The sequence below is a fragment of the Stegodyphus dumicola genome, chromosome 3 (assembly GCF_044657685.1).
Source record: "Stegodyphus dumicola isolate Sdum_Otavi_A_Nest chromosome 3, ASM4465768v1".
Taxonomy (NCBI): Eukaryota; Metazoa; Arthropoda; class Arachnida; order Araneae; family Eresidae; genus Stegodyphus; species Stegodyphus dumicola.
This window is the reverse complement of record NC_140770.1, coordinates 145,860,497-145,877,055: the sequence shown is the minus strand read 5'-3', so window position 1 is coordinate 145,877,055 and position 16,559 is coordinate 145,860,497. Positions and strand designations below refer to the sequence as shown.

The window sequence follows — 16,559 nt, the reverse complement described above, 5'->3', positions numbered from 1 at the left end:
TATACAGTTGATACATATTTCTGGAAATGAAGTTTTGATCTTATTGGTTTACTTTGCTTGAGTATAAAGACTATTCAAATTATGGCCTTCGAATAAGGGTTTTGCATTTTTTAAGCCTTTTGCGAAACACAGGATAACTTCATAAAGGTTATTGAATACTTGCTTTACAATCATAGATAAAACTTGCAATCTGCATCATGCCAGCAGAAAATTACACATATTTCTATATTCACAGATTATGTAAAAATTAATGTAAATTTATCAATATTTTTTGTGATTTATTTTTAATGTTTTTTAATTGCTATGAATGCAATAATTATTCATATTCTAAATGGGTAAGTAATATATAAATATGTTTATGCTATGTAGTTTATCATGTAAAATTATTAGTATATATTGAAACTGGAAAAAAGAAACTGACAAATTTAACAACTGTGCATAATGATTGTAATTAAATCTTAATATGATTTTATTAATTAGATTTATAATTTACTTCTTTTGGTAGATGTAACAAATGCTTTTTTCCCTTCATCATTAAATTTTTACATGTTTTTGTGAGATAATCAATTTTCTTATCATATCGGATATAACACACCAAACTTCCAGTCCTTTGAAGTTCAACTGTACTTTTTTCCCCCTTGCAACCATTTAATAAACTGCCTTTACATGTAAAACAGAAAATACACTGTAGTTCTTTTTCTTTACCAAAAATGGAATATAACAAAAGTCTCTCTTAAAAGTAAAATCCCCTTCTTCCCTTCTTTGTCCCAACATTCAGTTGAAAATTCTATATGAATGGTCAGGCCTGTTCCTGGCAGGTAAACAGCAGATGTCCCACACACAGGCGGCAAAATTTAGAGATGCCATATTAACCGGTATCTTGTAATGGAGAAGATACCTGTGCGAGGACAAAAACATTATCCAATGATTTTTTTTGTTCGGAAGGGATAAAACAAAGGTCTTTTCTTTTTTTTTTTCCCAAAGGTTAAAAACAAATTATTAAAACATATATTAAAAATTATATAGAGGCACACAAAAACATCTGCATACAAGTGCTTAACCCCCTTCCCCAAGAATGGGCTCATGAATGGTTAACTGAATTGGATTTTTTTCAATCATTTGGAAAATTAAGTTATGAAAGGTGTTTAGAATGGCACAGGGACAAAACACTAATTGCATCAAGATATGAATACTCGGTTTGCAAGACTGACAGAAAATTTGTGCATAAAGTGCAGTATTAAGTATTATCATCACAAGTTATAAATTTATTTAGCTCCCATATCGACAAAATTATGTGTGCTGAAAGTGTAAAAATGCATTTAAAAAGTGCATTGAAATTATTTACATACCATGGCATATCAAGAAACAAACTTAATGTAAGTTTTAATTTACATTTGTTTTACTCCTATTTGTTGCATTTCAAATTTTAGTGCTCTTTTGCAATACTACTAATGAGCTGCCAGTTTGAAAATTATTTCTGCCCTCGATGCACACTTGTTGCATGAAACCATTTGTTTCTAGCAACAATTCATGTTTTCAGCTAAAAGCTGCTATAACTGACAAATACCAAAAATTCTGTAATTTGTTAATATTCTCAGATGTATGGATTAAAGTTTTCAATTTCATAATCTCTCAAGCAACTTTAAATTCTCCGTACATCAACATTAATTTGGGAATCATGAGACTATTAAGTAAAATTAACCAAAATTATGCAGAAAGAAAAATAAATAAATTTTTATCCGTTTAAGAAGTTATGTTAGAGGTATAAGTAAAGGAAAATTACCTATATTGGCTGATTCATCACTAGATGCTTCATTGATTTCAGATTTGGACACTCTAAATAAAGTACAAAGAATATTAATATTGAACACAGATACGCAGCCATAGATCTTTACCTCGAATTTACATACATAACATAGATCATAGATTTCTAAACATTGAACATAGATCTTTCCCTTGAATTTACATACATAACCTAAGGCATATAAGTATCAAACACTTCTAAAAGATTTTAATTTTTTTGATACAAACTTCAGTGGCTAACAACAATATTACAAAAACCTTTTTTAACCCATAATCATGTTTTTTTTTAGTCCAAAGGGGCAACTTGCCCTGAAGGACTATTAATTTTGTTTTGGCATTTTGCATTGAAAACTTTAAAAAGTTGTATCACTTTTCAAATCATTGCCACCATATATTATCGCCCTATCTTATATTTAAAGAAATCAAATAATGAAGAATCTGCATAAATGTATGTATGTTTCTTGCATTGTGATAAAACATCGGTAACTAGAGCCATCAAAACTTGAATAAATTAATCTTCCATAGAATACGGACATGTGGAAGCCCTAATTTGAATTTGAAATTTGTTTTATTATCAATTTCAGATTTTTTAACACTTCAACGAATTTTGAATTTAAAAATTAAACAATTTCAAAGCGAGCAATGGCAATACTGTACGGAAAAAAAAAATTTATCTCAAGCGCATGAGACTGGGTCGCAAATTCTAAAGATATGCTCATTTTAAAATTAATTTACGATATTGCTGTTGAACTGAATTTTATAGTTTGAGTACGTAGAACATAATATTTAATAAATAAAAGTAACACACAAAATGTTAAAAAAATGCCCCTTTGGACGTAATTTAAAATCTGAAAACTTTCAGATTTTTTCCCCCCAGTTTTATTGTTAGAACAAACACAGTTAGCTATAGAAATTACCAACCCCAAAAATGTATTTTTCTCTAATAGCTAAAACAAGAAGCCCACAAAAATTGTTCAGATCAATGTTTTGCAAATTATGCACAGAATATATTAATAAAACTACTCTCATTTTACATAAAAAATTTGAATTTAATACTGCTTTAAAAATTTGAAATGGTTTACATTTCATTAAATTATAAATTTTATATTTTTCATCTTAATAAAATAACCACGGGTGTAATAGTACAATCAAACTGCCATGTACACTAGATGCCTGACCATGCATTTAATTAACCGAAATATTTTAGAAATGACAGACTTGTAAAGCTATCATATAGCATGTATAATCACTGTCACCACACAATGTGATCTAGCATCAATATCACAGCATCTGTTTATAATTAAAGGGTTTCTTTTCATGCGAGAAGAGAACTAAGTATATTAGCCAACTCCCTGGGGTTCTTCCCAACAGGTATAGGTTGAAGGAAGGTTGGTATTTCTGCATACCCAACATTGCTGGGCCTGCTAACTCTTAAGCTGCACCCGTTTTGGTGAACACCCCAGGAAGTGGTTTAGGTTCCTCCTACCCCTCTTCCCTTATCATCTACCACTCAAGACGATTTTAAGCTTACTTTGTATTTTGCATGCCCCTTTGCCGCACAGGCAGTATTAGCTTTCCATGCCTTCATGGGATTCAAACCTGGGCCTATCAGTTCAGCATTCAGCATCACTATACTAGCTGACTGATCGTTCTTCTGGACAACTAAATCTAATAACCAGAAGAGGAGTTTCTAAATATGACACTTCAGTGGACCTGTTGCCTTTTTCAGGAGTAAAAAACTGAAAGTGCAAACTGAGACCAATTGTAGGTCTAGTAATGAACAGATGTAGGATATCTCCACTCCATCTGTGGAGATTTTTCCTAGTGTCAAAACTATATTGCTCCCAAGATGTTTAACATGTTATTTAATTGTTAAGTTTTGATAAAGAATCCCTAAATGATGCATACCCAACCACGGATCATTCTGTCCATTCCATTGCCAGATCATTCTGTCCAGGAGAATTCAGCCACATAAAATCCCAATACAGTCAAAAGTCGTTAATTCGGACACCCATAATCCGGAATGATCTATGATGCGGACCTCAAAGCTACAAACTTTCTGCGCATGCGTAGCATTGATGCAAGCGCGCAAGACCTTTACGGCTGCGATTATGCGTGTGCGCATGCTCAAAATACGTTTGCGAATGCGCGTTTAATGTATAACGGATGGTATAAGCTAAGCTAAAATTATCTAATTCAGTTAATGTTGCAGATTGTGTTGTTCCTTAATCTTCGAATTGGATCCGGCTTATTATTTTTTGCAGATTGTTAGAGCAATTTTATAAAAGTAAGCTTGAACTTTCGATTATGTCAAATAGAATTTCTGATATAATATGTAAAGGATCTACAAAGCGAAAGTATGTTTCGAAGTCCATTAAACAAAAAGTGGAATTGCTGCAAAAAAAATGGATAAAGGCATATCCTTTGTTTATCTAACCATTCCGAAATCTGTTTATCAATTTCACGCTGCTCTGCGGCAGGAGGAGGGGAAACACTGCGGCGCGCAATGAATTGGAAGTTGATCTGTCAGCACTATCCTTATCTTCAGGGAAGATGTTTTTATTTTATTTGGCTTATAATTCCTTACTAAATGTTGTATTTCATCTCGATGTACTCTGTCTTTCATATGATTTAAATCAAATTCCTCGTCATTAGTTAAATAAAGTAAACAAATAAATATTAAGCATTTTTTTGTAAATTTTGATACCCTTTCGATCATAATTGCTCTTTATTTCATAAATTACGGTTTCATATTTTTAATTTTATAATTTCTGCATGCCATCTTACCAGATTTAAACTGATGATCTATAATCCGGAAAAATCGATAATCCGGAATCATCGAAGTCCCGACGAGTCCGGATTAACGACTTTTGACTGTATCAACTTCGGGAAGTCTGAATTGATCATGCGACATTCAAACAAATTAGCATTACATCAATTCAATCAGAAATCTTTGCTTTGGTTATGTGTAAACTTTATTATTCTCAATAAGCCCATTTAGTTTTTCTAAACAAGAACATAAGTTAACTTCTATTTATCCGTTTTCCCTCGTATTTAGAAAAAATAGTTAAAATTTGAGATCTGCCTTCGATTCAACAGCATGCAGTGGGGTATTTTCAAAGCTGCAGGATTCTTGCTTTATCTACAATTCATGTGAGTACTGCGAGCAACGTATAAAATCTAAGATCGCTTAACTTTGTTTATTTGATGTCTGAATCATCAGTCTGCTCTCACCAGAAGTTGAAGATAATCAATCTATGATTTTTCGTAGTAGAATGTAAGTTTCTCTGTTTCTACTTTTTGCATGTGGCAACAAGACTAGTGGTCAATGTTATTGTATTTGAGATAGCCATGAAGAATGGCTTGCTTATTTTGTATCACTTATTTTGCATGTCTTATTTCATATTTATAATTAGTGTAATTAAATAAAATTTCAGGAAATACAGTCCCTGTGTCTGCGTGATTTATTTTCTGAACCAGCTGCAGTGAAATATTTTAAGTTTGTGCTATCTACTAATTATCCAACTAAATAAAGAATAATCTGTTACCTTAAACATCTGTGGGAATGACTGGCACGTTTAGCAAAATCTGTAGCAATTCTCATGATTAGATAAAATATTTTGCTTTCTAATTTACTTAAGATGTCCTTTACTTATTTATGTCAAAATATGACTGAAATATATATGCCTGCTACTGACTGAAATGCATAATTTTTAATCTTGTAAACTTTAAATACAAGCTTTGGTTATTCAAGTTCATAACCTCTCCTCAAAGAAAATGGATGACTGTTTTTTTATGATTTTAGACCAGAAGTTTCTTCCATTGATTTGGTTTTTCTACCATGAAAGGTATTTTTACATGTTCTACTATTTGTGTGTTGGCATTTATCTGTTGGCATTTCCTGAGCTTTCCAAATAGTCAAGATTTTACTCTAAAGACAGATTCCTCTTTTTCCCTCCCTAATAATAATTTAAAACTTAACATCATCCAGAAAGTTAAAATATGGACACTATATTCAGTTTAAAATTATTTTTATTCTATCCTTCAAACATTTAGCCAGTATATATAAATTTAAAATATTTTACCTTAAAATGCCAAAGATGCACACTACCCAGTTAATAAAGATACCCTGAATTTATTTATTTTTAATACAATTAAAAGATCTCTTGATTATATGAAACATCCAAGGGCTGACAGAAACAAAGCGGTTTTTATTTATAATAACTTGAGATGAGCTGCGATATGGACCAGTAATATCAAACTCAAACTGCACACTGGATAGATGCACAGTATGAAAGCAGCTGAAGATTTTTTTTTTTTTTTTTTCAAAACAATATTTTTAACTAAATTCTATATTTTGATTTACTAAATATTTATCAAAACATTAAATTACCAGTAATAATAATGATACAAAAGGAAAATTCCAATTTATATATACATTCCCTGCCTTGAAAGGTAAAAGAAGGTATATGCGAGGAATTTTTGTTAGTTCCACTTTGGAATTCAAATGTATTGACAGCTAAACATTACATCTTCAGATTGGCAAAAAAAAAGCAAATTCTCTTTTTCTGATTTTAGTCTTTTATTCTAAACAAATTTGTCTCTTATACTTTCATTCCCCTCAATAAATAAATATATAAATAAATATTTAAAAAACATACAAACATTTTATTTAAATATTCAAGAATTACATTTTAAACACTGAATTATTTTTCTGGTAACAAGGTCATAAATTTCCAAAAAATCATTTTTAAAATCTATGATGTTTAAATGCACTATTATTGTTATGAAATGAAATCAGTAGAAGACATGACTCTTACAAAAAATTCATTCTTCGCATTCCCTTTTTCTTAATTCAAAAAAGGGGGACTAAAAAAATTTATGATAAAAAGAGATACATTGCATTTATGATCTTTCTATAATATTGACAAAAGTATGCTAAACTTATTTTATATGAATGAAGTGCCCTATGCAAAAATACAGTCAAAAGTCGTTAATTCGGACACCCGTAATCCGGAATGATCTATAATCCGGACCTCAAAGCTAAAACCTTTCTGCGCATGCGCCGCATTGACACATGCGCATAGGCGTTTACGTGTGCGCGTAAGACCTTTTACAACTGCGCATATGCGTGTCTACAAGCGCAGAATACGTTTTCGCGTGCGCGTTTTATGTATAACGGACGGTATAAGCTAAAATTATCTAATTATCTATTTCAGTTAATGTTGCAGATTGCGTTGTTACTTAATTTTCGAATTGGATCCAGCTTATTATTTTTTGCAGACTGTAAGAGTAATACTATAAAAGTAAACTTGAACTTTCGATTATGTCAAATAGAATTTCTGATTCTGGAGCTCCCAAAGGATCTACAAAACGAAAGTATATTTCAATGTCCATCAAACAAAAAGTGGAATTGCTGCAAAAAATGGATAAAAACATGAAGAATGTGACAGAGAGGTTAGTGAAAACGAAAAAATTTTGATTGATAACTTGGTCGGTATTCTCCGCACAGCAATTAACGGGACTTGAACAGCGGAACTTTGTAACTGAACAAGAAATTATGTCTGTTTATAGAATTAAAGAGAAAGTATTATCCCATAAAATGAAGCAACTTAAACAACTTACATTGAAAGAAATGTTTAATAAAGTAAACAAATTTATATTAAGCTCTTTTTTTTTTTTGTAAATTTTGATACCCTTTAGATCATAATTATTCTTTATTTCATAAATTACGGTTTCATATTTTTAATTTTAGAATTTCTGCATGCGATCTTACGAAATTTAAACTGATGATTTATAATCCGGAAAAATCGATAATCCTGAATCGCCGAAGTCCCGACGAGTCCGGATTAACAACTTTTGACTGTATAGCTAAAAAATGCTTAATGCCCTTTATCCTTAGATTTTACTTTAATACATTTTTTATTAAACTATTATTTATACACTCACTAAGCTTTTTATATAAGTAGTATAATTTAAAGCTTCTATCTAAAAAATTATACTATGTGTCAATGAACTACTTTGATTTTAGAACTGAATTTTATCAATAAGAATCAGAACTTTTAAGGGTAATAAATTTTACCTTGATCATTTTTATCATTTCCTTTTTTTTTTTTTTTTTTAATTATTCTCCAACTCATACATACACACACATAAAACACACTACCCATAAAAGCCTCTATCTGACAACACACATCTGCAGTTTCTCTGCCAAAGGAATGTTAACAATTTTGCTTTCTTATCAGTTACTTTATTTACATAAATGTGCACAAAATGGTTTTACATACACATATGTATTAACCAATAAGCTGTAAAAATACATGAAGCATTATGAACATAATTGTTTTATGAATCTATGAAATATATATTCATAAGCTTTTATTCACTGGTCATCAAAATTAAAGGATAATGAGAAAAAATATGCTTACTAAGTTAGCGTTGTAACCAATTTCCAATGCTGCAATTATTTATGTTAATTGAATACAAATGAATGCAAAATTGCACTTCCGCATTTAAGTTAGTGCTGGAAATATGCAAATTCGGTGACTGACAATGTGGTGCAGAATGGATACATGTTGGTCTTCCAGTCTGTAGTATTGTTTAAAGCGAATGTGGTTTCTGAGAGCGATCAGTATTCAGTAGTTATGGCTCAAAAGCATCATTTAAGTGTAAATCAAAAGTGGCGAATAATTGGTAGAATAAAGGGAGGTCAAACATATGGTAGTCACGCAAGATTTGAATATCCTTCAAAGAGCAACTGCATCAGAAGACCATTTTCTCTCGTTGTTGGCTCGAAAAAACGATAAAGCGACTACAAAAGATTTGTTTTAGACTTTCAGGCTGTCACAGGAACTCGAATTAGCCATTCTACTGCTGCATGAAGGATTAACGAGATTGGATTATATGCGAGAAAACCAATGGTTCATGTTCCACTCACTTCAACTTCCAGAGGGGCCTGTTTAAACTGGTGCCATCATCATGTCCAATAGAGCCAAGGCAACTGGACCCGAGTATCGTTTACTGAGTTCAGATATAGTCTGAACAGTGATTCTAGGTATGTTTCGAAGTGCAGAGAAGAAGCAACAAGCAACTTGCTTTGTCTGTCATTTCCACGATGCTGGTTTAGTGGTTTGGGGACGAATCATGACAAAAGACTGCACCAAGCTGCATTACCTTTCAAAGAAGTTCTGTAACCACTTGGAGATATGTCGACGAGGTATTGGAACCCCAAGTTAAACTATTTAGGGGTGCTGTTGGCCCAGAGTTTCTGCTAATGGATGACAATGCTCAGCCTCATTGAGCATATGTGGTGTCAGAATGCTTACAAACAGAAGATATCACTTGAATGGATCAGCCACCTTATTCATCCAACTTGAACTCGATCAAGCATGTATGAGATGCTTTATGGCACTGAATTTTATCACACTAAATTTCTCACCAGACCCTCCAGGAGCTGAAAAAGAGCATCTTTAGAAGGGTGGTATGCCATCCCACAAGACTTGATCAACAATTTGGTAAGATCTATGAAATCGAGATGTGAGGTATGCATATCTGTCGAGGTATGCATATCTGTCCGAGGTCACCAGATTAAAGAAAAATGTTTTCCATCATTTTCCAAATTTCATAAATTTGGTTTTAATTTCAACTATCAAACATTGTAATTTATGTTAACTAATGGTTGTGTACAAATTTCTATTAATAATTTTCCATTAATTATCAGTTACATTTTATTACTATCATTATCCTTTAATTTTGATGACCAGTGTAGACAACACAAAAATTATTAAATCTGCATATTATTTAAATCTTTATAATACCTGGCTTCTCCAAATGTTTGTCCTCCAATTTTTATTTTCAATTTCAGACCATGTTTAAAACCTTCATTGGGAGTGCCAGGACTGCCACCACCAGAATCATCTCCATCTTCAGCACCCCTCTTTTTCTTATGCTTCTTATGTTTATGCTTTTTATGTTTCTTATGAAATATTCCTAAGACATCTAAAATAAATTCAGTACCAAGATATATAACATATGATGTTAATAACATATTTTATTGATTTCTCAGCACTCAGACCTGACTGTAACTTAAAAGTTTGCATTAGACTACTCATGTATGTTTACTGTTAGGGCACACAGCAAAACATTTTCTAAAGCATTCTTATCATGATTGCTAAAGAAAAAATATTCAAATTTTAATTATATATATGTATGTATGTGTTGAGGCTCGTTTCCACTGCTGCGTATGTGTTGCGGTGCGTATGTGTTTCTCCAATCAGGGAGCGAATTCACTTTGATTGACATCTGCAATCCGGTCGACGTGCGGTGACGGATGACGTACGGATGGAGTTCAACTTCTATCCGTATGTCTGCAGATGCGTTGGGGTCCCGTGGTAAAAAAGGAGCAATCAGGTGTAGTCACCAAAAATTAATGGCGGCAGAAGTAGCGATGAACACTCGCTTAGAAAAACAATGTTTTGCTAAGAAATACTTATTTTTGAATTAGCATTATAGCGAGAAATCTGCGTGCTGAAAAAGACAGCAATCCGCTGAATTTAGTTAAAAAAAAGATAGGAAAAATAAGATAACTGCAACTACAGTACTTGTTCGCAGATAAAATCAGGCATTCAAGAAAATCAGCGGCAAAAATTATAATTCCAAGTTCATGAAATAGCAAAATTTGTCTTGACAATTATTTCCTAGTTCTGCATACTCATTTACCTTTAATGAAAATGAATGTCTGACTATATCAAACTGCTATAGCAAATTAGATATGATTAAAAGATTTGATATTTTTTCCCTTTGAAACAGGTAAAAACTAAAAACGTGAATTATAAATTAACTTTGATAGCCTTTTAAATATTACACTGCATTAAAGAGTATGTTAAATTTGTATTTCTGTATTTATAAATATGCCTTTTTGGGTAACATATATTTGTAAGTACATGGAATATATTTTTAGCAGCCTGTTTAACTTCAATCGGAACACCACTTTGAAAGATAATGTTTTTTGTAAGAAATGTACTAGAAGCTGAAGAACAAACTCTGGTGAATTTTTTATATGATAGCACTCTGAAATAGGACCAAAAAATTTAGTTTTAAGAATTGATTTACTTGATGATGTATATAAGCCCTAATATTCATTCCATTAACGTGTGATGCTAACTTAGTTTTAAAGCTAGTCGGTAACAAGGTTTAGTTTTTGGGGTCATGAGTTCGAATCCCATATGCTTTTTCCATCCTGTCTGCAACTTTCTTAGCTTTTTGTTCCAATTGATCTATATTCGTGTTTTATAATTTATTTCTATTATTATATGCATTAAATATAATTTTTTATTTAAGCTCTTATTTATTTAAATTTTCCCCGCAAAAAATTTTGAAAATTATATAATACAAATTTAAAGCTTACCCTGTACATATATATTTGAATTTAACCAAACACTCTATTCGTAAAAAGCAAATTTAAAATTAATAAATTTAAATGAAATTTAATGGAAACAAATAAATGATTAATTATTGCTCCGAACTAATCTACAATATCATTTAAATTCTGAGAGCGTATGTAAATCAAATGCAAGTATCAAAATCCATGAATAAATATATAATTTTTGGAATTATATATTTATTCATGGATTTTGATACTTGCACTTGATTTACATACGGTCTCAGAATTTAAATGATATTAGTTCACAGCAAGAATTAATCATTTATTTGTTTGCATTAATCACAGTGTATAGAAACTAACTCGTGTTGCTCAGTCCAGGCTTGATACGAAGACGCGGTAGGCTGCAGATCTTCCTCAATATTTTTCTTTGGAATATGGTTTTCGGTATGCCACTGCTCAAATTTTCTTCAAAAGTATTAACAGTTTCTTCAAGTTGTTCTTCGGTTTAAAAAATATTAGCAATTTCTTAAGAGTTGTTCTTCGGTTTCAATATTTGCGATTTGTTCAGCAAGCAAAAAAGATGATGCTATGCCTCTTCTTGGTTTAATGCCAAGCATAGCTTCATAAGGAGAAATTAATTCCGATGAGGAGAGATGTGTTTGAAAAATAAAAACAATTGTCTTCTTGTTTACTCACAATTAATGCATTTAACTTTTCAAAGAAAAGTTCACCACTCACTGAAGTATCCATTCAACATAATTTAAGGTATCAGATAAAAAAAAAAAATTTAAGAAAACGTTGCGCATACCATCAAATCTAGCATAAGACTAACAAACAGTGTTACAGAGTATAACAAATACATGCTACATAACTTCAATTGCAAGAGAGCAAAGGATTTGGCAATAGACAGTCGCCCCTCTGCTGAACTCGACTTCTCTTTTCGACCTCCACCACAGTATATCTGTGATTGTCGACATACACCGGTGATGGTTCAAATGTACAAGAATATAACCAAATATTCGGTCTTTCACTGACGTATTAGGTATGTGTTGACATTCACCGGTGAATATCGACATTCTCCAATTTCTGTCTTTCATAGTAACATATATATTATAGCCAATAGTACCCGAAACTTCAAGAATTTTGATAATATTTTTACCAATCTACTTAAGACTATTTGTAATGTAGTTTTGAACAAGTTAAAAAAAAAGACAAAAACTTCTGCTGGATTATTAACGACAACTTGAAAATTACTGAAGTTAGAAATCTTAAAATTTAATATATTAACCGCTATGACTTCTAGACTTCTAGGAAATCTCTAGACATCTCTGCCACTCAAAGAAATTTACAAAAATCTTTTAGAAATGACAAAATTTTATCTTGAAATACTTAATATTCTGGATATTCAAAAATGGAATTTTTTGCTATACAACTATATTAAACATTGAAACTTTCTTTACCTGCAAACACAAGAAATTCCAATGGGAAGCTCATATTCCACTCATATTTGTAACTTATTTCTATTTTCTAAAGAATTCAAATTCCTGAAAAGCCTATCTGCTAATGATTTCAGTAAATTTGAACACACTTACAGATATATTAATGGCATTACTTTCAACAATTTTAATCTCATCAAAAACAGCAACATCTATCCAAATTTGCTAAAATTAAACAGGACCAATAAAAACCAAAAAGAAATAGATTATCTTGATCTAAGTATTCATAATCTAAAAGAAAGTAAACTTTTTGATAAAAGAAAAGATTTTAATTTTTCTCACTAATAAACTTAGAAACTGGAACTCCAACATATCTAAAAAAGTTACTGTAAATAATATTATTAACAAATTAGAAAAATTTACAAAGTTTACACTGAAATAGAAACACAAAAAGAAGAAATACTAATTCTCCCCAAAATTTTAAAAGTTAATGAAATTAATTTAAAATTTATTAATAGTCTTTTAAAGAAATTTTGAATAGTCTACACCTTATATACCCTTTTCAAAAGTATGAATTTTTTATCCGAAAGCTAAGCTCCAAAAGAGAAGGATAAAGAAGGATGTTTTAAAGGGTTTAAAGGTTTTTATTTTATTTTATTTTAATTACTATTCTGTTACTAAACAAGAGCCATACATCCTTGTATTTGGCGTAAATTTTGTAAAATCTGGATCGATTTCGAGGGCAAAATGGGTCCCTCTTCATCAAGAGCAATTTCTGCTCCTGATGAAGGGGGACCCGTTTTACCCTCGAAATTGATGTAGATTTTATAAAATCTACATCAAATACAAGGTTGTCAATTTACCTGTTTTTATTTTCCACTTCGGGGTGTTTCTCTTACATCTTGAAGGATCATACATATTCAAAGTCATCATGATAAGCCCATGACGTGAAGATGTTTTACTTTTCTACGCTTTTCTGTAATTTTAAATTACAATATTAAAAAATCTAAAAATCAACTTTATGGATTTTTCTACTCATATCTACAGAACAACTACTAAAAACTTTTTTACCACTTTTTAGGCACCTTTTTGAGCCTACTATTTTTAAAGAAGAATTGATTTCAAAATTTAATTAGATGTTCTTTATTCCCATTTTTATTTTAACCCTTAGCCTGTCGAGTGATTTTCTGTGAATCCCTTTAAAACTGTCGCTAGTTTTGGACCGAACTTCCCGTAAAATGTCACGAAAATAACCCTAAACCTCTGAAAATTGTCAAGCAGTTCTTTTGTTATTTCTCATCCCTCCCAGAATTTTACTTCAAAGATTCCGCTAAGTGAGATTGATTACTAAATATTGTTCGGTGAGCTCTCAAGAGAATTGAAAAAGGCTAGACTCTCCGTGATGACCGTCTTAATGCCGCAGGGGGTACAGCTGCAAAACTTAAAAGTTTCCTTCCCTTAAAGAATCTTATCTCTACATATCTTCTCTACATATAATAAAAGAAAGAGTCTGTTGTGTGTGCCTTTCGTTCGCGCTGCGGGTAAGCTAATAGACCCACGGCTACGAAATTTGGTACATAGGTACATCTACACAAGAGCCAGTGCACTTCGAAGCGATTTTTTCGAATTCGAATTTTTTTTATTTCATGTTTTGTAACGAAATCGTGTCATTTTGAAACATAATGGGCTATAGGAAAGCGAGATTTTACTCTACACACTCCATTTTCACATCGTCATGAAACGTAGGTACTTAACTATTTTACGAACTTAAAATAAATTTCATGTTTTAATAAATCGATTAAATACGAATTTATTGAACAAAGGGAGCTTAACACTTTTTCAATGGGATTTTTTCTAAAAAAGTTTATTTTTAAAAATGTACAGTTTATTTTTCTTTGATTTTTGGACACGTTAAACTTTCATCCTTGTGAATGCTTTTACAAAAAGAATTTTGGAAAAATGATAATATTTTGTATTTTTAAAAGATTTTTTAAATGAAGCTTCCGAGTACACATCTCACATCTTTAAAAATGTGATTTTGGCAACAATTTTCCTGTCTTATTGTTGTTGATAGATTTTTGATGAAATCGCATCATTTTGAATAGTTTCATTCTTTTAGAAATATGGGTTTGGCAACAATTTTTCATCGTATTTCTTATGTCACTGTTTTTAAGATATTGGCATATTTCATTGTCATTTATATATATATATATATATATATTTTTTTTTTTTTTTTTTTTTTTTTTTTTTTTTTTTTTTTGATAAAGTTGTTCTGTGGAGTAACATTCTGGGCGGAATTTTATGTTTTTTGGGTTGCTTTCATGTTATTTTTTGCTTATTTCACTGTTTATAAGATATTGAAAAGTTTTGCATGATTTTTGTTCTTCTACGGAAAGCTGGTTAATTTTTTAATTAGGATAATTCATATTTGTATTAAGAGATATAGCTTATTTCATTGTAATTTTTTCCCTTGAAAACATAAGATAAAATATCATTAATTATACTTTGCTTTTCAGAATTTTTTGTTTTTCGTATTCCTTTATTTTATTTATTGCTCATTTCACTGTTTTTAAGATATTGAAAAGTTTTGACTGATTTTATTAGGAAACAAAGTTCTTAACCTCCTTTATACCCTTTGGGTTCTTAAGATTTTGCAAAGGGAATTTGGTTAATTTATTTATTAGGATAATTAATATTTATATTAAGGGATATTGCTTATTTCATTGTAATTTTGTTATACGTAATAACTTTTTTATGAAGTTGTTCTGCAGAGTAAAATCCTACGCAGTTTTTAAATTTAACATTTGGAGTTCCCTTCAGCCATTTTCCCGGTACATTTAAAAGCCAGACGAAAGCTCGCAGCGAAGCTGCTAGTTTTCAAATAAATTGGTTTTAAAATTTACCCGGTTAAATTATAAATTATTACTCATTTTTAACCTAAGTAACCTAAATCTGTATGTCACTGATTATCACAGGAATTTCAATGCAGACTGATTAAACTGCTATCACTAAAATTATATTCTGAAAAATATCTGGTGCAACTTTCATTCCTTCTGAGATATTGCTGAAACATTTCGTATTATTTCTGATTTTCTGTATTTTTGTCATTAATTAAAAATCTTTAAAACCTTCAGCATTTTCCTATATTCTTCAACTGCATGCAACTAATAATTATTTTAAATAATTTCTTTTTTCCGTCATTATTACGTAGTTTTAAGAGAGTAATAAACAAAATATTTGGGTGTTTTTTAAGGGTCATAATATTAATAATAAATTTGCATTTTACTTTTTCATATACATTCAAGATATTCAGAAAGGGAAGCATAACTTGAAACCGTTTTCAGTGTATCATAAATTTATTGATTCAAATTAAAAATTCTTGCTTTCCTGCCCAAGAAACACTAGTAAATTTTATCTGAAATAGGAAAGATGAGACATATTAATAACAAACAAAGCAATTAATTTGGAAGTCAAAGAACAAAAATCAGCGTTATATTTTCAAATTTTCACAGGACTAGTTTCGATGGTTTTACTGAACCATCATCTTGAGCTGCAAAAGCGCAAATGAACGAGATAAGATATAATGAAAATTAGATTGTGAAAATTTGAAAATATAACGCTGATGTTTGTTGTTTGACTTCCAATTTAATGTTTGTTCGGCTTGTTATTGTATCTTAATTAAACAAAGCAATGTTGTTACTTATTAGCTTACAATATAATTTATTCAATATGGTATTTTTGTAAAGAAAGAGTGTTGCTGTACATTTGGTAAAGTATAAATAAGCATTTCATTTAATAATTATAAAAGTTATTAATTATTTAATAATTAATCATAAGTATATAAATAATTAAATATTTTTTCGGAGATATATTTTCCGGCGATATTTTTTTCCTAGGGATCCCAGGATACATTTTTGAAGCATTATGCTCTAAATAAA

At 30.6% G+C, this 16,559-nt stretch overlaps 1 protein-coding gene across 2 annotated transcripts in view; it reads right to left on the bottom strand.

The window, feature by feature from the left end:
• LOC118202188 (INO80 complex subunit B) overlaps positions 1-16,559 on the bottom strand; it is a 72,789-nt gene that overhangs the window by 45,753 nt on the left and 10,477 nt on the right. Inside the window, exons 2-4 of one of the 2 annotated variants that reach the window (XM_085813418.1) lie at positions 13,485-13,597; positions 9,621-9,801; positions 1,784-1,836 (exon numbers count right to left, since the gene is read on the bottom strand). In XM_085813418.1, the coding sequence (XP_085669544.1) occupies positions 1,784-1,836; positions 9,621-9,801; positions 13,485-13,554 (304 nt within the window). In that variant the 5' untranslated portion in view covers positions 13,555-13,597. The remainder of the gene's footprint in view (positions 1-1,783; positions 1,837-9,620; positions 9,802-13,484; positions 13,598-16,559) is intronic. The other variant, XM_085813419.1, reaches the window with a different exon arrangement.